The sequence below is a fragment of the Chinchilla lanigera genome, unplaced genomic scaffold (assembly GCF_000276665.1).
Source record: "Chinchilla lanigera isolate Chin_1 unplaced genomic scaffold, ChiLan1.0 scaffold00073, whole genome shotgun sequence".
In the NCBI taxonomy this organism is placed as follows: Eukaryota; Metazoa; Chordata; class Mammalia; order Rodentia; family Chinchillidae; genus Chinchilla; species Chinchilla lanigera.
In genome coordinates, this window is record NW_004955474.1 from 4860421 (window position 1) to 4887306 (window position 26886).

The 26886-nt window shown below is 44.2% G+C and overlaps 1 protein-coding gene across 6 annotated transcripts in view; it reads left to right on the plus strand.

Moving 5' to 3' along the window:
* Wdfy3 (WD repeat and FYVE domain containing 3) overlaps window positions 1–26886 on the plus strand; it is a 280520-nt gene that overhangs the window by 95519 nt on the left and 158115 nt on the right. For all 6 annotated transcript variants that reach the window (XM_013502725.1, XM_013502727.1, XM_005401374.2 and 3 more), the window contains exons 3-4: window positions 10566–10776; window positions 21852–21975. In XM_013502725.1, coding sequence (XP_013358179.1) covers window positions 10597–10776; window positions 21852–21975 — 304 coding nt within the window. In that variant the 5' untranslated portion in view covers window positions 10566–10596. The remainder of the gene's footprint in view (window positions 1–10565; window positions 10777–21851; window positions 21976–26886) is intronic.

The window sequence follows — 26886 nt, forward strand, 5'->3', positions numbered from 1 at the left end:
TGTGCATTTCTACGGGATAACTTCTGGAAGACGTGTTGGCAAATGAAAAGTAGATGCGTGGTTACTGACACAGGAAAATAAAAACTCGCAACCTTAACGATATCTGAGACAAGTTCATATTCTCTAAAATCGAAGAATGAATTTTAGGAACAACAGAGGTTAAGAGCAGAATATATTTATTGAGGGACAGAAACTTCTGTCCAAGAGAGGGACAGAAGGGGGGCCTGAATGGGTTGCCCCAGACTCTGTCTTTTGTAGGGACTTTTATAGAGCAAATCCATGAGGTGAGGTGGGTCCAAGGTAGGGGAAAATGGACAAAACTATGGTCAGCCAATAAGAATTGTTCAGGTAAAATTGATTAAACTGGGATCAAATGGGGAAGTGAGTCCCGTAGCAAGTGGGCATGAATACAGAACAGGGGCTTTTCCTGTAAGGGATTGAGGCAGTGACTCTTCAAGGTGATCTTACCTATTTAGAATATCAATCCCTGGTGCTTACACCTAGGGAGGTATGTGCCTGTATTTGTTTAGTCAGTCCTTTGTCCTGAGGTCTGGCCCACAGCAAGTACGTATCTTTCATGTTGCCTCCTTTGAGGGCCTGGCCCTGCTGACTGCCTATAATATTTCTGTCTAATTCAGCAGCCTATAATATTACCATCAGATTGCCCTAAAAAGACCTGACTTAGATTCTCATCAACCAGCTCTATACATCTCCATCTTCCTATTCTTCATCAGTATATTGTTTGTAAATCTTACTAGTTTTTGTCAAACTGATAGGCAAAAAATTCGTTCTTTGTTTTTATTTGTATTTCTCTGATTTTAAATGATTTTCTCAGTACTGTGTCATGTGTTTTATATACTGTTTTTACTGGGAAAACTTTATAAAAATTCCAGCTGGGCGTGGTAGTACATGCCTATAATCTCAGCATTTGGGAGGCTGAGGCTGGAGTATCTCGGAGAGTTAAGGCCAGCCTGAACTAGGTAGCAAGACCCTGTCTCAAAAAAACAAAACAAATTATAAGACTTCTATGGATATTCTAGTTAGTAGTACTTGATTCGGAAGGCTGGGAATATTTTGTGCCCATTCATTGTTTGTCTTTTAGCTTTGTAGTATTTTTATCCATACTGTCATTTTTTTCCTTTTAAGAAGAATTTACTTAAATTATTTCTTTTTCTATTTACTGCTAATATTTTTATTGTTTGTTTGCATTTAGATAATAATTAGATAATAATCCATTTGGGGTTATTAGTTTTTATTTATGGAAAGTAGAAAATCACAACTGTATATTTTAAACAGTCTGCAGAATTGTAGAATTTTCTCCCCAGTACCTAACAACTGAGAAGGAGTGTGATTGGATTCACACAGGCCTGAGTTCCTGTCATGACAGGAGTGCAAACGAAGTGAAGTTCCTGGTTAGGGAATGATCTCTGCTGGAGAAGAGGTGAACTGGGAGAAGTGGAGAAATGAACAATTTCAGTGAAGACCAAATGTTAGTGAGAAGAGTAGATGCATGAGAAGATGATCCCAGGGCAGGATTTCAGAATTTAAGGTACAGAAATAAATGTGGTAAACCCAGTAAGGTAGCTCACACTTGTAATCTCAGCATCCAGGAGGCTGAGGCAGGGGGAACTTGGCAAATTTGAGGCCCACAGACCAAAGAAAGGAGAGAGAGACAGACGGAGACGGAGACAGGGATAAGGAAGGAAGGAAGGAACGGGAAGGGAAGGAGGGACAGCTGGGCTACAAGAATTAGGACATGTCTATAAGTTGTAGATCCACCACAGTGTGTCTCATGCCTGGGCTCGCTCACTCACTCCCTCCTTTCTCTCCTTTCTTCCTCCCTCCCTCCCTCCTTCCCTTCCTTTTGCTTCCTTCCTTCCTTCCTTCCTTCCATGTCTCTGTCTCTCCTTTCTTTGGTTTGTGGGCCTCAAACTTGCGAAGTTCCCCCTGCTTCAGCCTCCCGGATGCTGAGATTACAGGGACCCTGTGAGGGCTCCAGAGCCCAGTGACCAAAGCTGGAGGCCAGAAACGTAGAGAATGGAGCACTTGTTTGCGTTAGGCAGTCACAACTATGAGACATTGTTGCTACAAAAATTCTTCCGCAGGTCTTACACAAAACTGTGAAAACGCTGTGTATGGATGCGTTCATAGAATGCTGAGGATTTCAGGTCAGCCTGTAGAAATTCCCTTTTTGATAATGTAATTAAATCACACCATATTAGTCACACCAGCTAGCCTGTCCTTGGGATGAGTTGCCTTGAGATCCTTATCAGAGATCCCAGTGCTGCTCACGAGCTGCGGGCAGCCCAGCCCAGGGGGTGGGGGGGCAGGCAGATGTGAGCAGCAGCTGTGCCCGGGTGTAAACCCTTCCTGGCCACTGTTCACAGGCCTGGCTGAGTTACCCTTGGCTGTGGAGCAGCTTTCATACAGAAGGTGGGTGGCCCGTTAGAATGCACTGAGCTCACAGACGGGAAGATGTTGGGGAATGAGTCTTAAGTAACTGTACTTCGTCATATAAAGGAGAGGGCTGCTCTTGTTAATATTTAATAGATGGGGCCAATCTATGATAAAGACCGTTCTTGAACTCAGGCACAAAGCCTAATGCTTCAGACAGTAGTAAACTTACTTTATTAATTAATTCGGTGGTCCTAGGGATCAAACCCAGGACCTCACACGTGCTAAGCAACTGCTCTACTACTGAGTTGTACCCCGGCTCCCCAGAAAGTAGGGTTTTGAAAATCAAATCCAGAATTCTAGCTGTAGTTCTTTCTTATACATGTTGGGTTATAAAGCCCACTTGTTGGGGTCCTATCAAAGTTTTGTGCTTGTTCTTAAACGTGTAAGACAAAAACCAGTATTTTTCCTACAGAAATGAAAGACAGGATAAACGTAAGGAATTCCATGCTGAAAGTGAGATTCTCCTTCACCCGATGAGCTCCCCACTTCTCTCCTGGAATAAAGGAGTTATTTATAGAGGAAAGCTATAGGAAGTTAAGAGCTGAGCCTCAAAAGACAGTTGATCACATGAGAAATACTGTATATTTTAAAATTGGGACCGTTGGCTTGGTCTGTATCCTTCTGTAGTTTAAATAATGAAAAACTGCTTCCAGGATTGGGGGTGAGGAAGTATAAAGTGCTTCTTAGCGCTTTAATTTGAGAAATTAGATTAAGAGTGATCTGGCTCCCTGCCGTCATTATCTCATTGCTACTTAAACGCCACCACTACTAGCGTGCACTTTTTTTTCTTGTGGGGAAAAAATAAGATAGGATTTGTACCAGAAAGCTAGATTTTATGTGCAGTAATCTTTATGAGTATATTTTTAAAATCCCTGTTAACATCCTCTCAAGGTATAATTCTATGGTTTGTCCTCCCATGATGTCTAGCGTATTTCTTTTACTGTATTGTCTCATAAACTTCTGTTGAACATCCAGCTGAGAAGTAAATTTTCTCTTAATTTTAAAATTTATTTTTCGTTTTTAGCTTCTTGCCTTATAATTAGCTAACTTTTCCCTCCTTTGTCTTTATAATTAGTCTAACTGCAGAGTCTACCTATGAAAGCAGGAACTGCTTTTAGGAAGTTTTCTTATTGATCTTAGTAAAGCTCAGTGAGGCCTGTATCTGGTCTTTCCCTACCTGCTGGGCTCCCTGCCCCTACAAACTGGAATTTTTAATGATAGCTTTTTGATAAATCTCCATACAGATTTCCATAGTGGTCGTACTGGTTCATACTTCCACCCACAGCAAAGAAGTGTTCCTTTCTCCCCAGAGCCCTGTCAGCATTTGTTATTGTCTGATTTTTTTTTTTTTTTTTTTTTTTGGTTTTTGGTTTTTCTCTGGTACCGGGAACCGAACTCACGACCTTGTGCTTGCCAGGCAGGCGCTTTTGCCGCTGAGCTAAATCCCCAGCCCCTGTCTGATTTCTTGATGGCATCCATTCTTTCTGGGGTAAGATGGAATCTCAGTGTTGTTTTTAAATTTACATTTCTGTAATAGCCAGTGATGCTGAGCATTTCTTCATGCTTTTATTGGCCATTTGTACCTCTTCTGTGAAGTGTCTATTCATTTCACTTTCCCATTTTTTTAATTGGGTCTTTTATTTTGCGGGGGAGAGTCTAATTTCTTTATTAGACTATATATATATTCTTTATATATTCTAGATATGAATCCTCTGTCTGAGGAATAGTTGGCAAAATTTTTTTTTTCCATTCCGTAGATTCTGTAGGTTTTCTCTTTACTCTGTTGTTTCCTTTTGCTGTGTAGAATCTTTTTAACTTGTGTGATACCATTTGTTGGTTATTGATACTATTCCCCAGGCAACCAGGGTTCTGTAGAGAGTCCTTGACTGTGTCTATGACTTCAAGAATTTCACCCTTGTGTTTCTAACATTTAGTTTTTGTTTTTGTTTTTTTTACCCATTTTGATTTTAGTTTAGTACGTGATGAGAGATATGAGTCTAGATTCAGTCTTCTGCGTGTGGATAGCCAGTTTTCCCAGCGCGGTTTATTAAGGAGCCTGTCTTTCCTCTACTATTCGTAATTTCTCATCTCTAAAATATAGTAGTCTAAGGGCTTATAGTAATTCCTTTCTCTTCCTTGCTTAGATAAGTTTAAGTGTGAATAAAAAGGAGTTAAACATTTTATGCACAAGGTAAAGGAAGAAAAGATAGAGCATTTACCGACTGTCATCAGTGGGCTTAGCACATTGCAAAGGTGGAGCTATGTACACTTTACATGGGACGGTGCAGAAGGAATGTATGGATGAAAAAAATTAAGGCAGGGCGGTGTGAGCCTTTCACCAGAAAGTACTGATTGTCTGGGCACGTTTAGACAAATGTGGCAGACAGATGCCAATTCTTTCTAGTTTTTCCCTTTATTTTGTGATGTGAAATATGTTTTAAATATAAGCATTTAAGTGTAACTAAAAGAATCATTCAGAAATCTGATAGATTTAAGTGTTTCTTGGTAAATTTCCATCATTGAGGTTATTTGAGTAACTGAGTAACAGTAAACCCACTGAGCTCCTGTTAAAGGAGTATTCATTGTGATACTTGTTAATGAATTATGGGCCAGCTGTTATGATTTGGCTCTAGATGCCCCCCAGAACCTCAGGTGGTCAGGTGGGGCTTTTTCAGAGGTGGCTGGATCTAGAGTGCATGATGCAGAGATTAAGGGTATGATTGCTGGATCAGTCCCTTGATTGGTTTGCCACCACCCTAATCCTGATAGCCTGGGTGTAGTATAAGGGACAGAAAGAGGCTTGTCTGTTCTTTGTTGCTTTGCTATCTTCTGCCCACCATGAACTATTTCTCCTCTGCAGTTCCACCCTGCTTTGGAGCCAGCCATTATGGACTGAATCTTTACAAACTGTGAGCCAAATAAATCTTTCCATCTTTTGCTTTGGGCCTATTTTTCTCTTAGCTACAAGAAAAGTAATTAAGACACTGACTTTATTCAGAACCATTACTGTAGATGTCAAGACATTATGATGTGGTTTTGCACCAGAAGAGAAAGAGCAGGCTCAACGCCTAATATAACAAGGAAAAGGGGCTTCTAGCCCAGGAGCAGGCTGGGGTCTGCAGATGGAAGATTACCAAGAGCAAATGCCCTGGTAAAGAGGGAATCTACCAGGACTCTTGCTGAGGGCAGGCCTTGTGGTCTGGTATGTCCTGCTGGCCACTAAGAGATACATAGCTCACTCAGACCCCACGGGTGGTCACAAGTGAAGGATGGGGACTCTGGCTAAACAGAATTAGTAGGATTCATGTTAAAATCGGACAGTACAGAGACAAACAGATAAGGTGAGAAGCCAGGACCCTGCTGAGGACTTGGTGAAGGAGAGTAGCTCTGTCACTTGTAGCTGATTGCTGTATACCTTTTTATATCTGATAAACATTCAGTAGCCTTAGTGAAATAGCTTGATTGCAACTCTTTATTATTTGTTGTTGTGTGATCCTTTTTTAACCAAAGTGAAAAATGATTAATTTTTAAGGAAAATGAAAGATTTCTTTTTCACCTTCTGATTGTTCCTTGATGCTAAATAAGTAAATATGCTAAGTATATTTGCAGTTTCTACGAATTTTGTAGCTTAAAGTAGATCCATCAGATGAGTAAGCTGGTGAGGGACACTGGAGCTACAAGGCCTGGATCCTCATCCTATCCGTTTCACCCCGTGGGACTTTGAACCAGCTCTTGTCTTAGGAACCTTCATTAAGGGAGGAAACAGTCCCATTTATAACAGCAACAAAAAAGGACTCAGTTATTAATAATAAACTTAACCAAAGAAGTAAAAGACTTCTGCACTGAAAGTGGTGAAACACTAGGAAATTAAGACACAGATAAATGCAGATTCCATTGTCATGGTTCGGCAGAATTAATGTTAAAGTGTCTGTGCTGCCTCCAGTTATCTACAGATTCACTACAGTCCCGATCAAAATCCCAGTGGCACTCTTTACAGAGATAGAAAATGCATATTGGGAACTGTAGGTGCATGCATGGAATCTCAGCTATGCAAGAGGATGAGGCAGGAAGATCCCTTGAGGGGAGGCGTCCGAGGCCAGCAAAGGCAATATAGTGAGATCCTACCTCCAAAAAGGGGGGAAAAAAAGAAAAGAAGAAAGGAAAACCAATCATATGTAACCACAAATACCCCAACAATCTTGAACAATAAAGACATTGCTAAAAGCCTCGTGCTTCTTATTTGCTAAATACTTCGCAAAGCTTCATTCATCTTAGCAGTATGTGCTGGCATTCAGACCAACAGGTCATCAGTGAAGTGCAGTAGAGCACCCAGAGCTAACTGCATGCATTTACTATCAGCTGATCTTAACCGAAGTGCGCGGAGCACACAGTGGAGCAGAGCAGTCTCTGTAACAAATGATGTTCATGCAAAAGGCTGAAACTGGACCCTTACGCAGTATGCAAACATCAGCTCAAAATAATTTTAAGATTTCAAGGTAACACGAGAAGGCAGAAAGCTACTAGAAGAAAACGTAGTGTAAAAAAACTTCTTGATGTTGATTAGGCAGTGATTTTTTTCACAGGACAAGTTTGTTTTGCAGCAGAAGCAAAAATAGTCAAGTGAAATGCGTTGAAATAGAAAGCTTCCCCACAGCAAAGGAAACAGTCATCAGAGTTAGGAGGGAACCTACAGAATGGGAGAAAAACCTTTGCAAAGCATGTTTCTGAAAAGGCTTGAGATTCAGAATAGATAAGGGACTCCTGTAACTAAGAGCAAAAACCCAAACAACCCAATTTAAAAAAGGGATAAGGGCCTGAATAGACAGTGCTCAATAGAAGACCTAGAAATGACCAACAGTCATGTGAAAAGATGCTCACCCTCAGTCATCACGGAAACCAGAGAGGTATCACCTTACGCCTGTAGAATGCTCCTATCTGAAACGTAAAGGATACCACGTTTGCCACGAGACTGAAAAAAGGGAACAGTCGTACACTATTGGGATTGTAGGCTGGTACACCTATTGTGGAAAACAGTTCAAAAGTCCATTCAAGACTAAAAACAGAAACTTATGCTCCAGCAGTCCTACTTTTAGTTATATATGGACAGGAAGTGGAATCAGTATGTCCAGGAGAGCTGCCCTCTGGAGCTCACTGCGGGGCTATTCACAATAACCAGGGTATGGAAACGAGGGAAAAGTCCCTTGACAGAGAAGTGGGTTTGAAACAAACTTAAGGTGCATAGGCATTCCCACAGAGTGGTGCTTCACAAGAGAAGGTAGTCCTGTCATTTGCAACCGCACAGACAAACTGAGGACATCATATTGAGGATGAAATAAGCCAGTCATGCAAATACAGCCACTGTGTCTGGTCATTTCTATGCGGAATGGAACATAGACACCTAGAAGCGAAAAGAGTGGGGGTGGGGTGCGGCCAGGGGCTGGTGCAGGGCTGGACGGGGAGATGGTGATGTAAAGGGGTGCCCAGTTACCAGTGAGGGTCAGCACTGTGACTGTAATTAACAGTACTGGTTTCTTTTTCTTTTTTTTTTTTTTTTAAACTTGGTTTGGTAACACACTAAGTGTTCTTGACACATTTTTGTTTTGTGTATCGGGAATTGAACTCACGACCTCGCGCTTGCCAGGCAGGTACTGTGCTGCTGAGCTGTATCCCCGGCCCTCTTGCCACATTTTTGTTATGGTAGGTTTGAGAGGTGATGGATGTGCTCATCAGCCCGATGGTGCTCATTGTTTCACAAACTGTACAAATATCAAAACGTCAAGGGAGGGTGGATGTCAGATACCATGATATCCAGTGGTGCCTCAGTTTACGAACTTAATTTGTTCTCTGATTTTGGAAAAGATGACCACACTTGCATTTGTCACCCAATGCAGGGTTTGCAAAGAGAAATAAAATTTTGCCAAACGCTTCTGATTGCGAACCAAACTATTTGCAAACAAATGTTTCATGGCCAAGGTACCACTGTAGAGGAGAAGTGTGTTCTAATGTTCTGCATCACAGTGGGTGACCCAGTTCTCAATCAGTTTATTATATATTTTATAAAGATCTAGATAGAGGTTTGAAGGCTCCTCATGATAACTTTAAAGAGGTGGAAATGCTGAGTGCTCTGGTTTCTTCGGGACACGTTACACGCACACGTCAAATGATCACACCCTACCCCATAAGTACTACACAAAGGCTAGAATGCTTCTCTAAACTTAAAAACGTCAAGTTGTACACTTTAAAAAATGCAACTTTTTTTTCCTGAGTTATACTTCAATAAAACCTAGGGGGAAGTGGGGCCCATCCTTTCTTTAGTCTCTGTGCTTATATGGGAATGAGGGGCCAATGAAGTGGTCTCAGACTGCTTAAAACTCAAACAGTGATTCCTGGGTTTTTAAAAATTTTAAATGGTCCAGACCCTTGTGAAAGTTAGGACCACTTAGGAAACACGAAAGGTATAAGTGGCCAGCTTGGAGCTGGACTAAGTTTTGTTCCTTTGTGGGTAGATGTGCTCACCCCTTTCCGGTGTGCTCAGGCCTCTTCGCACAGCTGAGCCCCTGGGGCATGTTGGGTGCTCTGCACCCAGTCGTCCCACGGAGTGGATGCCCAGCGGCGCTCTCCCTGTGTCCCTCGCTGCCACGAGCCCTCAGGCCTGACATTGCGCAGCACCTCTGGTCACGAGCACGTGCTCAGGGCAAGCGTGTTTCAGATGCGTGTTCTGCCTGTCCTTTTACAAATCCACAAGTAGATGTTCCATGCATGCCATGCTGGCATTGAGGGCCTCTTCATTTCTTAGGAAATGGCATGCTAGCTTGTGTAGTAGTACAGCAGAATTATAGATTAATTTCAGCATTGCCTGCCTTTCTTTAGACTTTTCTTTCTTTAGACTAAAAAGCCAATTGATTGTTATCCAAATTCCGCATATCTGTACTGTGCTCCTAGCCTTCCTGGTTTCTTTTGGAAAATATCCTGTTTTTGTGTCTGAAATTAGCTAATTGTTGGCATAGTTAGTAGTGGTTGAAAGGGACTAACAGTCCTCTCTGAGACCTTAGTGATATGGAAGCTGTACATACTTTAGTGTGGTGGTTTATTTTTTAACTATGGTTGAAGCAAGATACACATTTTACGTTAGGATTCATTAGACACTTACACATTGTTACCTGAAGTAAACTTCATGACACAATAGTATTTTATGCTTACCTTGTGTATTCCAGTACCGTCTGTGGGTTTTTTTTTTTGTACCGGGACTCTAACTCAGGACTTCACTCTTGCCAAGCAGGCCGTCCACCACTGAGCTATATCCCCAGCCCCTATGTTATTTCTTTAAAAAGAAATGCTCATCACTACCCATTTAATGAGTTAATATGGCTTGCTAGGGATGTCAGATTGCAGATTGTGAAATGAGGAAGTGGTCTCCAGGTATACAGTCATTCTCACTGTCCCTGTGTGATTCTGTGATATATTTGGAGGCCATTTCATTTAGTTTGCATGTTTTCAAATCAACACACCTTATCAGATAATTAAAATGTAGTTTGTCATCTAGAAAAAAAGCTTACCTAAAAATACGAAACTGTTGAGGGAGTTTTGGCTGTGTGTTCTAAAGTTCGGTAGAACTTTCAGATTTTTTTGTTTGTTTGTTTGTTTTCCGGTACCAGGAATCGAACTCACGACCTTGTGCTTGCCAGGCAGGCGCTGTGCCGCTGAGCTAAATCCCCAGCCCTGGAGAACTTTCTATTTCTTTCTTCTTTTTATATGTGCCTAATTATAAAGCAGCATATTAATAGTAAGGTTTGTGGTTCTTTTATTTTTTTAACTTGACATGGTTAACTTAATTGGAAATATTAGTTACTTGTCCAGTTAATGTTTCACATTTTATATAAATTGTGGCAAAGCCAGGAAGAACTTTTAAATTCCATGATTGATAATTTGTCATTCAGAGAGATTTATCCAAAGTTACCTTTGCTTCTCTATCGAAATTTTCTGTTTAAAGAGCTGGAAATACTTTAGGCAGACTTCCCTATTTTTAGGACTGTGGTCAGCTTTGACCTACAGACTTGGCCTGGTCAGAGTGATGACATTTTTGACTGTTGCCTGATGTCTTCCCGCAGAATTAGAAGAGTTTCCCACTGACCAGCCAAGATGAACATGGTGAAGAGGATCATGGGGCGGCCGCGGCAGGAGGAGTGCAGCCCGCAGGACAACGCCTTGGGTCTGATGCACCTCCGCCGGCTCTTCACAGAGCTGTGCCACCCGCCCCGGCACATGACGCAGAAGGAGCAGGAGGAGAAGCTGTACATGATGCTGCCGGTGTTCAACAGGGTGAGTGCGCTTGCAGGCGGACGCCTGCCTCCCTGGACCGAGCCCTGCGGGCCGTCTCCAGGGCAGTGGGAAGTCACAGCAGAAAGGAATGACGGGACGCCTTGGTTTTTATTTTTTTAAATTATTTTGGTACTGGAAATAGAACTCAGGACCTTGCGCTCGCCAGACACGCGCTATGCCGCTGAGCTCTATCCCCAGCCTGACGCCTTGGTTTTTAAAAAGCCTGATGTTGTCATTCATTTTATAAAAGTTTGCTGCTAAGGGAACAGGGCAGGGCGTGCAACTGCTTGGGATGAACTGCACGTAGTGAGACCTCTTCCAGCCTAGCAGCCCCAAGAGCTGTGGGCTGGTGTAGACTGCTTCTGCGGGGCTGAGTCTGGGAGGAGGAAAGTGTGCCTGACATTTCTGTTTCAGTGTTCTCCTGCTCCCGAGGGGTGTGCTTATTGTACCAAGTGGTGCGGTTACCCAGGCTTCTGGAACCCTGTGAAAAATCACCCGGTTTGCTTTGCTGTCAGCAGGGGTTTTGTGCGATTCTTCTGCAAGGACAAAGTCGTACGCTGTAGAGAATCCATGCAGAATCAACCTTCCGATGTTGACTCTACCTAACAGTCTTCCTGGAGCTTCTTAAAATAACTTCTGTATATTGATCATAGGTTTGTAAGCACATGGTTTTAAAAAGTCAAGTGGTTCCTCAGTCCTGTAGCAAGCCTGCTGCTCTCCACCAGTAATTGTTGCTGCCTCTGAAGCTTTTAAGTAACATTTTCCCTGCAGCCTCTTGATTATTCAGTGTTAATTGACTTCCCGCTGGGGAATGCGAGTTGGCCTTTTCGCTTCCTGTCCCTCCAAACTGTTGCACGCTTCTCTCTGCCTCTTCCCCCGTGTGCTTCCGGTGCGCCCCTTGGCCTGTGTTCCCGCCCGCGGACCGGGCGGAGATGTTGTCCCAGCGCTGCCGCTGTTCCAGTGCAGTCCAGCGTCACACAGCTTGCGCCCTCCGAGGCGTCCTGCTCGGTTAGCTTCTTGTGCTCCCCACGCGTGTGTCTGTCCCCTCCTTGTCCCGCACCCCGTTCTTCCTTCCTCTTGCTCACTCCCTGCCCTCTGTTTGTCACTGCCCCGGCGTCTCGCCCTTGCCCTTACTCTGCCCTTCTCCCTCTTGACTTTCCCTGAGTACACGCTGTCCACGCTCCCTGTGTGGCGTGGGTGTGTGCACACCGCACGTCTTACCCCTCTCCCCAGTCCCTTCCCTCCCCCTCTGTCTCCCCTTCCCCTTCCCGTTGAGGAAGGGTCTAGCTCCTGTCTCCTGTTACCTCTCCTTTATCTTGCTCTTTCTGTATACTCTGGGCCTCTGTATCACACACACGGTGTGATGTTTACGCTTGCGTGTCTGACTTGTTTCACTTAGCATTGTGGTCTCGAGGTGCATCCGCTTTCCTGCGGAGGATTCAGGTGGTTCTTATAGCGCAGCCGTGCTCCACTGTGTGTACACACCACCTTTTCTTCACCCATTCATCTGTTGACTGCCACGTAGGTCACCCCCAAGATTTAGCTGTTCTTTTCTTTCTGCCTCTGTCTCTCCCTTCCCGTTTATCTTCCTGTCTCTTTCTGTGTTTCCATTTTTCTCCCTCTTCCCCTTTCCGGTCACTCTTGTCCCTATTTCTCTTCTTCCTGTCTCACTGTCCCTGTGTCCCCCAGTGTCGAGCTCTCTCTGCCTGTCTCTTTTTCCCCCTTCAAGTCCACTTTCCCTGTCCCTACCCTCTGTCTGCCAGTCCCCGCCTGGCTACCCTTCATCCATGCTGTTCCCTCTCTGCTAGTCTGTCTCTGTGGGATGTTTTCCGAGCTCTCCTTTTCCCTCACTGTGGACGTACTGATACTTGAGAATGAGGCATTGAGACTGGCCTGCACATTAGGTCCGCAGAGGTGAGACTGTGCAGTGGTCAGACCGTCTGGCAGGAGTACCTGATTGAGAGACTCCTCAACTTCAGTATCCTTAGCTTATTTCTTTTAGATGCTTTGATGTTCCAGGAAGGGGGTCCTCCCACCTGCCCAGAGCAGATGAGCCTGACACTTCGTTTTCTGATTTTCCTAGGCAGGAGAATCAGGTTGCTGCGTCCTGCTCAGCAGCGCGCCTTTCCCTTCACCTCTGATTTTTACACCTCATGGCTCTGCTCCTCAAATTGTGCCAGAATCTCTGTCCTTCCCCTTAAGGGATTAACCTTCCGGTAGTCTGCTGCCTGGAGCAGGGTAGGCACCTTAATTGTCTAGGCTGTAAAATAATATCTACCTTAACGGGGGCACAGTGGTTCATGTCTATAATCCCAATGCTCAGGAGGCTGAGGAAGGAGGATCACCAGGACCTCAAAGCCAGCCTGGGCTACATAGTAAATTCAAGGCCAGCCTGAACTACACACTACATAGCAAGACCCTGTCTGAAAAACAGAAAAAAACAAAAACCAGAAGAATAGTTTTCCTGAGCAATTTTTACCTGTTATTATTTTCTGTTATTGCATTAAAAGTACACACATTAGAAGACAAAGCAAAGAGTCCAGACTGTTGGTGCTAAAATAGTTCCTCACCTGTGTGTTGCTCAGAGCATGCTCGTGGTGCAGGCTGAGAGCAGAGGCGGAGATGGACCCTGCGAGCGTTGGCAGCTTGTTCGCTCACTGTCTGTTCATCCCTCAGTCCGTGCAGTGAACTTCTGCCAGGTACGCACCGTCCTACGCTGCCCTGGGTACTGGGGCCTCGCAGGTGAGCGGCCTCGTCAGTCTTATAAGACTAGAGTGTGACGAAGGGAAGCGGGCACACACATGGTCCAGCGCGAGCACTGGTGCCCTTGAAGGTCGTCACCTAAGACACTGGGAACCAGGGAGGGAAAGTCTTCTTTATAATATGGTGCCTTCCTGAGCCCTTTGAAGATAGCCAGGAACCACCATAGGGATAGCTGGGACCAGAGTAACTAACGAACTAGCAGAAGTTCTGGTGTGGACCCCAGCAAAAGACAGCCTTTGGGAATGTTCCAGCATCTTCCGTTTGCCGTCCTAGAAATTGCCTTTATATAAGAAGGGTGAAATTTGACTGTCCAGTCTCATGGGAGCAGAGGTGTCGCATTTAGGGCTGGCCTTGCCCTGGAGGCGGAGGAGCCCGTGATGTCACCGGAGCAGCAGGGTGAGAGCTGAGGGGCTGCCGCAGCTGTCTCCCAGGTCTCCAGCATGGGAAAGCTGGTGCATGTTTCCAGCAGAGCCGGGAAAGGAAGATTTCAGGAGCAGATTCGTGGTGTGGCCTTGGGTCTGAACTGCTCAGGAGCGTCCGTGGTAGAGGCAGTGAGCAAGGGATTAGAGGTTCACGTCTGAGCTGGACACTTTGTAGTTGCTACCTGGAAGGGGGCAAAAGATCACTTGTGGTTCACACTGCCGCGTGTACAAGCAGAGTGACTGGCTCTTGTTTTCTTTGGTTTTTCTGTGAAACTGCTTCTCACTGTGTTGGGCAGGCTGGCCTTGAATTTGTGATCCTCCTGCCTCAGCCTCCTAAGTAGCTGGGAGGTGTATGCCTCTATACCTAGCTGAGGAAAAGAATGTTGAAAGAAAGCAGGGAAGCCCATAAAGGATAGAGAACAAGACCCAATCAGTGCCAGAACAGAAAGAATCAGGATAGGGTGGGTTAAAGAACCCGAGAGATGGAAGTTTCTAGAAGGAGCGAAGTTGGCACCATGGCACATACTGGAGATAGTGCGTTCACGGGGACCCACCAGCTTGGAAATCAGCAGCCAGAGAGCAGCTGGGTGAGGAGTGATTAGAGGCAGAAAGACAGTAAACAGTGGATTTTGAGCTTGGACGTAGAGAACCCCCTCTCCCTGCAGCGGACCTCCTCTGCACCCGGGCGAGACGGGGTCAGCCCATGTGTGAGCCCGGCCCCAGGAGCTGGTCCTCCCCTCGCAGCCACACTGGGCTTCAGCCTGAGGGCCAGGTGACCACAGGTGAGCCTGTCAGTGACGGCGCTCGTTGTGTGCTTACAGTATTTTTTGCTTTTAAAGTGGGCGAGAGCCAGGCATACTCCTAAGGAGAAAAGAGTAGCAGGGAAGAGAAACGTGGAAAGTTTCAGGAAAGGATGACATTAGCTTGAGGGAAGATGAGGTGAGGTTGGACTCAAATTGCAGGTGCGGGGGGAACGCGCCTCAAACAGGAAACCGCCGTGCTGTGAGTTGGGTAGGAAAGTGGACTTGCGGTGTGGGGAGGGACTTTCTGTGATGCTCGGTATTGAATGAACTTGTGTTTCATGACCTTGGGTTCCTGTGATCACGCACGGAGGTGCGGCCCACCAAGAGACTGGAGTGTGCGCATGCCTGCATCCCCGATACTTGCGAGGCTGAGACAGGAGGATCTCAAAGGAAAACAGAAAGGGCTGCAGATGTAGCTCAGTGCTCCCTGCTTCAGTCAGCAGTACCGCTGCCCCACAGGGTCTCAGGCGAGCAGGTTGAGCAGGAGACTTAAGGAAATTAATGACTGTGATAGGGGAATGAGAGGGAGGCAGAAAGAGTCAAGAAGAGCGGAATGTGAAAGAACTGATTAGTGCTGAGGGCTGGCTGACGGTGGTGTGGTACATTTGCCCTGGGTGTAGAGATTGGACATTTTTAAATGTGAAGGAAGAGGATAGACTGCTGGGGGGAGGTGTCAGGCAGCGTGAGGAGGGGTGAGAAAGGGTCAAAGGAGCTGTCGTTAAAATGGCAGAGGAGACTGACTCCGGTATGGACGCATTGCTTCACGGCCTGTTCAGGTAGGTCATCTTTACTGGAAGCAGTTTGGGGATGGTTTTGTTTTGTTGTTGGTCTTTTTGTTATCAAGTGCCATGATCTGCTACTACAGGCTCCTGAGCAGTTAAGGTAGTTTCCTTGTCTCAGATTTGCTATCATGTAGAGGGTGGTGCAAATGTCCAAAGCAGTTAAGGGAATTTGCCCTCAGCTCTGCGTGTGTGTACACCAGTCTGGGCAGTGCTGGGAGTGGAACCCAGGGCCTCGCACCTGAGGAGTGCTCTACCACTGAGTGTGTCTCTAGGTCAGGCTGAGTAAACTTTTAACTAATGAAAAGATACACGTTGCTTCCGTACCTTTGTGGCCGCTTAAACGTGCATAAATTAATTTGTTGGGTGAGCACTGATGAACTAAAAGGACCCTTCGGTGGCATTCCGTTCATTAGCAAAGGCCGTGTGCACTTGCTGCTGTTTAAGCACTTGTGCGTGAACAGCCTCCAGAGTGGGAGGGGCGCTTGGTGCGTGATGGCCTCCTCTGGCTCCAGAGCCCCCAGTTCCTAGCTGAAAACAAGTTGCTGTGTTGAGTTTTTGGACTTCGCTTGATTTGCGCCGAACAGTGAATAAACCATAATTCTGCCAGACCGGTTCTTGATGAACATTCGGCAGTCTTGGTGCAAGTGGCGTGGCTGTCCTTCAGAGACCCAGGTTGCAAATGCCGTGTGCTGCGTACTCTTTTGGGGCAGGGTTGGCGCTGGGGTCCTGAATTGCCTCCTGTGGTCCTCTTCGCAGTTCTGCAAAGAGGCTGCCATTCCCTCCTGTGCACCAATTCTCCCAAACCAGAAGATTACTGTGGAGTCTGAGAATAGCTCAATATTATTTATTCAGCATTCTACAAAATAATTAACCTTTAGTCCCAAGAACAAAAGCCTACAGAGAAAATACTTGGTTTAAACTTACTTAAAATGAACAGCCTTTCAGTTTTCTAAAAATTCATTAACTGCTATTTATAATTACCTGGGAATATGTTATCAGACTTCATTATGTATTTAAAAATGTAGTCTTAAAAAATGTAACCTTTGCTAAGTAGGTATTTTATAAGAAATTCCCCTTGTTTTTGAATTTATTGCCAGTTTATATTTGAGAAGCAGCTAAGTTTAATACAGTGTCCTTTTTAAGTGCCTTTCAGATGACCTTTATTTTTAAATTGTTGGCGTTTAAAGGAAGACACCCAAGTATAGAAGCAAAGCCAGAACCTGGCAGAGAAACCTTTTGTGGCCGTGTTATTGCTTCTTATGTAATTCTAGTGGGGGCGGGTTTGAATGTGGTTGGAGCTGTGTGACAGAGGACTCACCGGACCCGCCCTGCTGTAGTCATGTCCACTGCCCCAGCCACTGGCCGCACCCGGAGCGCTGAGGATGCCCGGGTCACGAGGCAGGCACAGCTGGGAAGGGAGGAAGTAGCTGGGCTGGGACTTGCCGCTGCTTCTCCTTTAGTCCGGGACCCTTAGAAATAAACCAACAGCTAAATGTGGTCAGGGCTTCTAATCATTTATAGTACTGATAAGATAGAAGAACAACCATGTTATCTATCCTGTTGTTCTTCTATCTGCTGTTTCTATGCTGAAAGAAACTGTCAATGAGTCTTTGGTTGACCAGTATTGCATGTCTATATCTGTTTTCATGAGAAGCCACTTTGAAGATATCAATATGTAATACAACCACCATTGTTAATTCCCTACCACTTTGTTTGTAACTCTGTATTGTCTGTATTGTGCTTGTGATATGTTGTAAAATGTTGTATGTCTGTTAATGTTTCCCTCCTTTTCTCCTTAAAATAAAAAAAAAAAAATAAAAAAAAATGTTATAGTACTGATAAGAAATCTTAACTGATCAACAGCATGAAATAATGTAATTATATCTTCACTGCTAATTTTTTCACATTTTTATAGCAAATGGTTTCAGGACTAATGATAGCCAGTACTCTGTAACTTAATTTTAGATCTTGTATATATTTAGGAAACAAAAATTCCACTCTAGAAAATGTTGTAAACATTGAACCTCTGTTTCTTAGTTCTACGTAGTGAATTTGTATTGGCTGTCATTTATTTATTTTTTTTGTTTGTTTTGTTTTGTTTTGTTTTGTTTCCGGTACCGGGAATCAAACTCACAACCTTGCGCTTGCCAGGCAGGCGCTGTGTCGCTCACCTAAATCCCCAGCCCCTTGGCTGTCATTTAATAACAGATGTATATCCAGCCTCTGCTTCATGCGTGTGATTATCTAATGCCATTACTTTGTTCTTCCCAGATTTTCCACAATATTTAGAGGGAGAAGTGCCGGAGTATTCCCTGAAATTTATTTAGGTAAACATTAGAAATCTCTCTTTAGAGAGGGCTGGGGATACAGCCTAGCGAGTGTGAGGCCTTGGGTCTGGTGTCCCTCACAGGAAAATGAAACAAAAGAGAAGCAGAAAACAAAACCAAAACACCCTATGAAAAAATGACCCTGTGAAAAACAAGGCAGGCTGTGCCATTTCCCTCTAAAGGAATGTTCGGGAAACTTACTATGATAGGGGTCATGCAGAATTCGAGAAAATAATAAAACTGAGTGAGTAGACCTGGCTTGAGATCACAGGGCCCTAGTTTTAAAGTGGGTCTCTACCACCTCCTGGTTTAAGTTAACTTCTCTAGCTCTGAATTTCCGTATCTGTAAAATGAGGATAATACAGCATCCACTGTATAGGATTTCGTGAGATTTGAATGGTGCGTCAGGCGTTAAGCACAGCGCTTGCTCAGGGGTGGTTATTACTTCACTGAATTTGCTGGAAGGTGCTGTGGTTCCTTGGTGCTGTCTTTGGGCTGACTCACGGGTATCGTAACCCAGTGTGGAGTCCTCCTTTTGAGCTCAGGAGATTGCGTTCTCTTGCCCAGCTCTCTCCCCGACAGATGAGGGTGCTGAGAACCAGAAATGGGCACCAGCCCTGGCTCCAGCTCCGCCCCAGCTGGTGCGGGCGCACACGTGCATGGCCGAAGCTCAGGTAGAAGATGGAGGAAGCTCACCTGATGTTTTTAGATTTGCTTTTGGACTGAAAAGGCTGTCGCAGATGCCTGCTCTTTTTCTCGTTCTGTGTGCATTCAGTGTCATCAGACCCCTCCCCACACTGCGCGCCTTCCCTGTTCCCTGGCATCAGCCCCCCGCCTTCCCTGGCTCAGCCTCGGCCCAGCCACCCAGCCTTCTGCTCCCGAACTCTCTGCACTGAGTGGCTACTTGGTCCTTCCTCATGCAGACCTTTCCTGACAACTGCCTCTGCCCCAGGCGTTCTCTTTCAGTTCATTTGACAGTACTTCTTTATGGCATGGCAGTGCTTTCTGTTTTTTTGTTTTTGATGCTGAGTGTTGAACCCAGGGCTTTATCCGTGCTAAGCATATGCTCTACCACTGAGCCACACCTCCGGCTGACTTTAATTTCTAAATGCGCTCATTTTACATACATCTTGTGTACTACAGTGTGAGCGCCATGAGCGCTGGCTTATGTGCTTTATTTACCTGTGTATTGCTAACTCTTAGAACACCACTGAGCAGCAATAGGAGATCAGTAAATATTTGTGAGCGAGTGCATGAGTAATGTTGTTTCACTAGACTAAATGTTAGGTCAAGGAGGCAACACTTTTTCGGGTTAGAGTAGCAAGTAGGGCATAGTTCTTTTTGGCTTTGGAACAAATTTCTGTATAGTAATAAACAGTAAATATTAGAGTTTATGTGAAAAGTTCTTTGCATTTTCGACAATGTATCACTTGCCTATGAGAAGACTGCTTGAATAATGCATTGTTGCTGTTTTAGAAAGTTGTTACAGGGCCGGGAGTGGTGGTGCACGCCTGTAATCCCAACACTCGGGAGGCTGAGGCAGGAGGATTGTTGCGAGTTCGAGACCAGCTTGGGCTACAAAGTGAGCTCAAGGCCAGCCTGAACTATATTGCAAGACCTTGTCTCAAAAAGACCAGAAAAAAGAAAAAAAAAAAAAAAAAAGGCCAGCCTGAACTATATTGCAAGACCTTGTCTCAAAAAGACCAGAAAAAAGAAAAAAAAAAAAAAGAAAGTTGTTACAGATAAAATATGTTTTAATTCTTAGAAGCGAATTATACATGGACATCCTCTGAGTCATAGGAATGTAGGTCAGCACCTTCATTGGTCTCTAAGCAGAGGTGGAATTCATGTATATTTCAGTTTAAGCTTCTCCATTGTTTTCTCTCCGCAGCGTATTGAAGAATGTGGGTCTTATTTCATAGGTGACAGGTTGATATAAGCACTCGTTTATCAAATTTCAGCCCAAAGAATGGGTGTACTGAGAAGTTCTTGAAAACAGTTTGTTCTTTGAGTCATTGGAAGTCACTCTTTTGGAGCTGACATGGTGGTGCACACTTCTAATCCCTGTGCTCTGAGCGGCTAGGGCAGGAGGGAGGACCACAGTGTCTGAAAACCCAAACCAAAGTGGAACCAGGGGTGGGTGTAGCTCACCCTGAAGGCCCTGGGTTCAGTCCCCAGCACTGCAGAAGAAAAAAATGCTTTTGGTTTTTAATCTAGTAGATTCCTGAACAAAGTATACTTTTGTAGAATTCTTTTGTTATTTGCCATTTTCTACTTACTTTGAGGAAGCTTATAAGAAACACAGTGTCTATTATAAGGCTATAAGAAACATTTTCTTTTAAAAGGATATTGTTATTTTTTACATGTTTATGTTACGATCTTTGGAAGAAAATTTTTATAGTATGAAGAATACAAGGACTTCCTTAAATATGTATGTATGTTTTTTCTTATTCTAAGGACATTATGAACAATTTGGTTAACTAGGTTTTGTCTCTTGAATATTTAAGCCAAAATTCATAATTAAAATAATGGCAAATGTAGATGTCTTTTGGTTTGAGAGTTAAATTTGTTTTGCTTGGCTTGGTTTTATTTTGAGAAAGGGTCTCACTATGCAGTTCAGAATGACCTTCAACTCACTATGGAGCCCAGGTTGGCTTTGAACTGTGGCAGTCCTCCTGCCTCAGCCTCTCTGAGTGCTGGGATTACAGGCATGTACTACCACGCCTAGTTTGTTTTTATTTTGTTTTGTGAGGGTTTTTGTTTGCTTTGCTTCCCCGCCTGCCCCAATCTATTGCTGAGCTGTACCCTAGCTTTTTTTGTACTGTTTGAGACAGGGCCTTGAGTTAGTTTTAAACTTGGCAGTCCTGCCTCAGCCTCCCCAGTACCTGGGATTACAGGCCTGTACTGATTTTAGGCTTCTGTTCAGGTGTTTTGTTGTGTTTTGTTGTGTTTTGTTTTGTTTTGTTTTGTTTTTTGGTCTCTCCCAGTCTGTCTCCTTCACCTGGGGTTTTTGTTATTTACTTGCTTGTTTTATTTTCTGCCTTTTACCTGTGTGTTCATGATCTCCTTCAATGTTTCCTGAATATTCTGTAGAAAGTGGTTGTGGGCATAAGCCACCCAGAAACAACCACATGGAGGAAAAAGGCAGGTACGTCTTGGGAAGGAATCCTACAATGAGTAAACTACGGTTCCTCGCTCTGTAGTGAGAGACATTTAAATGGTAATAAGTATGTGAGTCCTCTGATGTGATGGATAATCATGATAGTAGCTTTAGAAGATAAAGGGTTTTCTCACAGTTATAAAGCACACTTTTTACAGCACTATTTCAAGGTATGTCTAGGTGTATAGCTGTCACATACCAGTTCTGTGCCTATGCTGAAACCCCAAGGATTCGTTTTCTTATCCCCATCTTCCCGTACCCTTTATCTTTACGAATGATCTGTTCTGATCATTCTGAAGTTTGTTTGTCTTCACTTTTTTTGTGAAAACAATTTATTTTATGAGCCATGTATCATTTCCTTTTGTCTGTCTTTTTCATAATAGTCTTGTCTTGCAAATTACCTTGGGTGGAATTTAAAATTCTGAGATGTAAAATGAGGCGAGCTGAATCTGTGCATCCTAGAACGTGGCAGGAGGTCAGTCTCTGCTGTTTGACAGCCAGCTTATCTGAATGCCCTGCTTCGCTAAGTCCCCGATTTAGGTTTCCTCAGAGAACGTATGTGTTTTCTAATTCCAATTTTACAGCTAGTGTTTTTGGCCTTTGTGTTATATATTCAACATATTATTTAAAATGTTAAGAAAATGTGGGTAGACGTGATTTATTAAAAGAGATGTGTTTTAAGTGTAATCACACCCAAAGTAGCTCTGTAACTGTGCTTATTTGACTTGATCTTCTGTTTGTGCCGCAGTTTGGAATTTGTACAATTGAAAAAGGGGGTTTCACAGTGTTTCATCAGGAATGTTTTCTCTCATCCACAGGTTTTTGGAAACGCTCCGCCGAATACAATGACAGAAAAATTTTCTGATCTACTGCAGTTCACAACACAAGTCTCACGACTGATGGTGACTGAAATTCGAAGGAGAGCGTCAAACAAATCCACAGGTACGGTTTCAGAAGCCTCCCCAGTGATTTCTTCGGATGGGTAGCTAGCCTTCAGAAGTGCTCCTCAGAATAAGTAGGAAGGAAGCCCTGGCCTGAGCACGCTGCGTCTGTTACCAGCCTCCCTTCTCTGCTGTGTGGGCTTCACCACCTGCTCCGGGCAGGGCAGACCCACTCCCAGCCCTCTCCTTGGACCGCTGCCACCTTCAGGGGCCACCCTTTCACCCTTTCCCAGCTCCTTCTAACAAAGTCCAAATGCTAGCATAATACTCAAGGCAAATCTGTGATCTGGCTCTGTGTATTTTTTAGGATTTTTTTTTTTTTAATTTCCTGTTTGCTTTTCTGTATTTCAGCCACGCCACACTGTGCCTAGTCCGCTAGTGTGTCCACACTCTTATTTACGTCCTTTGTTTGTGATGCTGCACACATGGTGGGAGACGCTTGCTCATGTTCACGTATCTAAATCTCAGGTTGGATTAAGCTGCACTGGTACAGTGTTTCTTGATTTCCACAATCGAAGGAAACTCACAAGTGGTAGTTGTGTCTGTCTTCTTCCTGCTGGCCCGTGAGCGGCTGGGGTCTCTGTAGTCTGCAGGATTGCTTCCTGTTGGCACCTTTGCATCTTTATTTACATCATCCCAGGGCTGCCTTTCTGTTTCTCTGGTAAGGATCTTGTTTCATAAATCCTGTGTTAGCATCTTTCACAAATTCCTCATCTTTGTGAACATCTTTTCTAAAGGGAAAGAATGTAGGGAATTTCTGGTCTTTGTGTTCTTTATAAATATCTGAGGCATGAAAACATCTTTACTGCTGTATGTTATGGCTATGTCTGGATGACGCCCCGAAGCCTCATGTGGTCATAGGTGGGGCTTTCTCAGAGGTGGCTGGATCTAGGGTGTGTGACTGATTCATGGTGCTGTGCTAGGATTAAGGGTATGAGTGCTGTCTGCCCTAAGAGCAGGCAGCCTGGCTACGCTATAAGGTACAGAAAGAGACTTGCAGTTAGTTACTGTAGTTGGTCGCTGGCTTGCTTTTGCTGCTTTCTGCCTGCCATGGACTGTTTCTTCTCTGCCGTGCCACCCTGCCTGGGAGCCAGGACTGAAACCTCTACATACTATGAGCTGAAATAAGCCTTTCCTCCTTTATCTTTGGGTATTGGGCATTTAGTCTTAGCCAGGAGGAAAAATAACTAACATACTGTATAAAGTGACTTCCTTCCTCATTCCAAGGCAAGGGGTACTTTTATGATGACTTTTGTCAGGTCCCGTTGGAACACATCCCATTACTAGCGTGACCTTGAGACAGGCGAGACTGATAGAGCCAGGGGTCAGCGAGAAGAGAAGGCCTGGGCCCACTGCCTGTCTACTGAGAAGTGTCCAGGAGGTCTGCCTGGTGGGGAGGTGCCGCCCTGCCTTGCCCTTCCTCCTTCCCCATGCACTCCTCCCCACTCCTTGAGCCAGTGGGGAGCCGTCATCCCTGAAGCAGCACCCGAGCTTGGCTGAGCTCTGTATCAGTCCGTCCTCTTTGCAGTGGGAATGGGATTCGAGATTGGAATAATTTTACTTTAGGATTTAGAGAGGAGTTTCTCCATATATCTGGGTTCCTGTGCAACTCTGAGGGTGCCTGGACTCTTGATTCTTAGGGTTTGCTGGTTTTTTTTTCCTATAGAACCTGTTAGGATCCTCTTGTCTCTGCTGTTCTACGTTTCATGGCATCATGCTTTGGAACTGATATGTTTTTGTGGATTATGCTGAGTATTTGTTGAACTTTTTTTAATGCTAGGAATTCACATCCTTTAATTTTGGGAAAATTTAATGTATCTTCCTTGTGTTTTTTCTTTCTTGTGCTTCTTATTTTCTTACCTTCCTCCATTTTTTTCTTTGTGTTTTGCCTCCTTGTTGACTACAATTGAATCTGCTGTCCTTATTTGGAGGTTTTTTTTTTTTTAATGTGTAACGTTATATTTTTCATTGTTAAGAGGTTTTTCCTTCTTTGCTAGTTTCTGTCCTCTTTTGGGTGTATTTTTTCTCATCACTCCAAGGTTTCTTTTGAGATTTTTATCTCCCTAAGCAGTCTAATCCCCATATATGGAAAGGTTGCCTTTTTCTGGGTCTGATTGTGTCTCATCTTGCCTTACAGAATGGCCTTGTCCGTCTCCCCCTTACCCCTCCTGTGCTGTGGAAGAGTGGAGCTTCTAAGGGCTCGTGGGAAGCTGTTTAGTTTTGGTGATGTTTTCCCCCAAGACCTAGGTAGATTCCCCAGAGAATGAACCAGTTTCTGCTCATAAGACACAAGTCTAAGCCTTTGAGCATCTTGAAGTAAAGCGGAAGAAAGGTCGGGGGAAGCTTGGTATTTGGGACATAAACTTCCCCTTGGCCTGTGTGCCTGCACTGTCGTGGCACCCGCAGCCTGAACTCGCTGGCTCACATTGCTAGTGAGGAAACCTTTTGTCCAGAGCCCATGGCATAGCGGGGCCCTAAGCCCCACCTCTGGAGCATACGTCCCTGGTCCTCCCTGTAAGTTTATGTCTGCCTCTGCGTCTGCCTCCACAGTGCCCGTGGCCACCAGTTCCTCAGCCTCTCAGAGGTTCTCTGGTCCTCTGGCTGCTGTTCCACGTTCCCTGGGTTTGTGTTAAGATTCCATTGTGTGAATGGATGTGCGGATTTTAGTGTGAAATGGTTTTCATTACATTTGCTGTCCTGAAACAAACCTAGTGAGGGTATCTGTCTGTTTCTTGCTCTTCCACCTCGAATGGGATTGCATCTTTCTTTCTTTTTTTTTTTTTTTCTGATCTCAGGAAGTGAAAATTTGGAATAGACATTGGTGTGATTTCTGCCTGTTCGGTCGCTGCGGACAGACAATGCAGGAGAATTTCCCTGTCATGCGTTGACCCCTGACCCCTGCTATTGCACTGTTTCCTGAGGTACATCCTAAGTGAGGACAGAATCCCCAGGACTCTTTTTTTTTTACCCTCCTTTCAGTCTCCTTATCTTTTTAAATATGTCATCTGCATAGTTTCTTATTTAATTTTTTTGCGTATTTTTAGAGAGACGTTTTGCTACATGGGAGATTTGTTTTCTTGACCACTTGACCTTTAACCCCAAGCGTTGCCCCGGCAGCACATCTGTTGACCTACTGACTATGGCGAGCATCACTAGGACAGGTGTGATTTCAACAAGTCAATTCTCATATTGAATAAATTTGATAAAAGTGTCATTTTTCCTGTTATACTGTCTTATAAAAATTAATGAAAAATTATCCACAGTTTTTGTTCATCCTTTATTTAAATATTTGGACTGGTAAGTGGTTAATGCCCTGTATGAGTTTACTCCCATGGGGTAATTTTTAGGGAGAGTGAGAGATGCCTGACACAGAGAAGATATCTCAGTTAATTATAGTCATAATCACATAGAATTTTCTTAACTTTTAATTTTGAAATAAATTATCAAGCCATAGGAAATTGTAAAAATAGTACATAATCTCATATGCCCTGTAATCCCCTTTCCTGGTTGGGCGTGTCTCATGACTGAAGGATTTTTCTGAGACTCGGGTTTTGTATATTACATAATTTCATTTACGGTGTAAATTTTTGACATCCCTTTAGAATCCTATGAGAGTCACTTCATTTCGTGTGGTACTTCCTTATGCGAAGCCTTTCCTAATCACTGTGTCTGCAGTGGGCTTCTGCCTCTATGCAGTCACCTGTAGCTTTCATTGACAGCTTTGTCATCTGAAAGTATCTTGTGTGTCTGCTTTATCTCACTGCCTGTTGTGGGCACCCCTGTGTCACTAACACTGAGGAGAATGGCTGTCACATACTAGGTGTTCAACAAACCTGCGCTGACTTTTGATGTAAGAGTTCTCTGCTCTTGTTTTGTGATCCACGTGCCACCACCCCTGACTTTTTAAAAAAAAATTTCTTGGCCAGAGAGCCAGCCCTCTTGATTTTTAAAAGAGAAGAGCATAATTCTTGAGTGGCTTCGAAGTTAACATTAAAGAATCTGAACCTTGGGAGTCCTCTTGTTGCCACACGTTTGGTCTTGAACATTGGACGAGTTTTCTGATCAGCGTTATTACCAAAAATATTTTTAAGAGTTTTTCTACCTTTTGATTTTTTTAGTGATAAAAATTTTTGTATGTGTACGTGCATCTTGGGTCAACTTCCAGATTTCATCCTTTTTTTTTTTTTGGTACCAGGAATCGAACTCAGGACCTTGCCCTTGCCAGGCAGGCGCTCATGCCGCTGAGCTATTTCCCCAGCCCAGATTTCATTCTTAATTACGTTTTTAAAACTGTGATTAAAAGCACATGAGATCACTCTTGCATTTGAAGTGTCTGGAACAGCATCGTTAACTGAGCACTGTGCCTGGCCCCACATCTCCAGAGCCGGCTTCCTCTCACGCAACTGACACTTTCCATCTGATGAACAGTCAGTCAGTCTTCCCCCCGCCCCAGCCCCTGTGGCCCCGAGCTGCCCGCCCATCTGCTGTCGGCCTATGTCAGGTGGACCACTTTACACACCTCCTGTGGTCTTTATTTTATGGATGATTGTCATTGGAAAGGATTTCCTTGTAATTTACAGCATTGAGTTTTCTCTTAAAAGTGAACTCTGTATTGTTCCTTTGAGAAGTGGCTGTTTCTTTTGTATATAGGGCAGAAGTATTTTTGAAGATGCCTCTGAATTTCATATGGAAAACCTGTAGGCATTTTTATTTTTGTTTTGTTTTCTTTTCTTCACTGGAACTTGAAGTCAGGAAGTGCTGAGTTTTATCTCCAGTTCTTTTTTTAATTTTCTTTTAAGACAGGGTCCCATTCAGTTGCCCAGGCTATGCTCAAACTTGTGATTGGCCTGCCTCAGCCTCCCAGGTAGCTAGTATTGTAGACATGCGCCAACACACCCAGCAAGACTTGCTG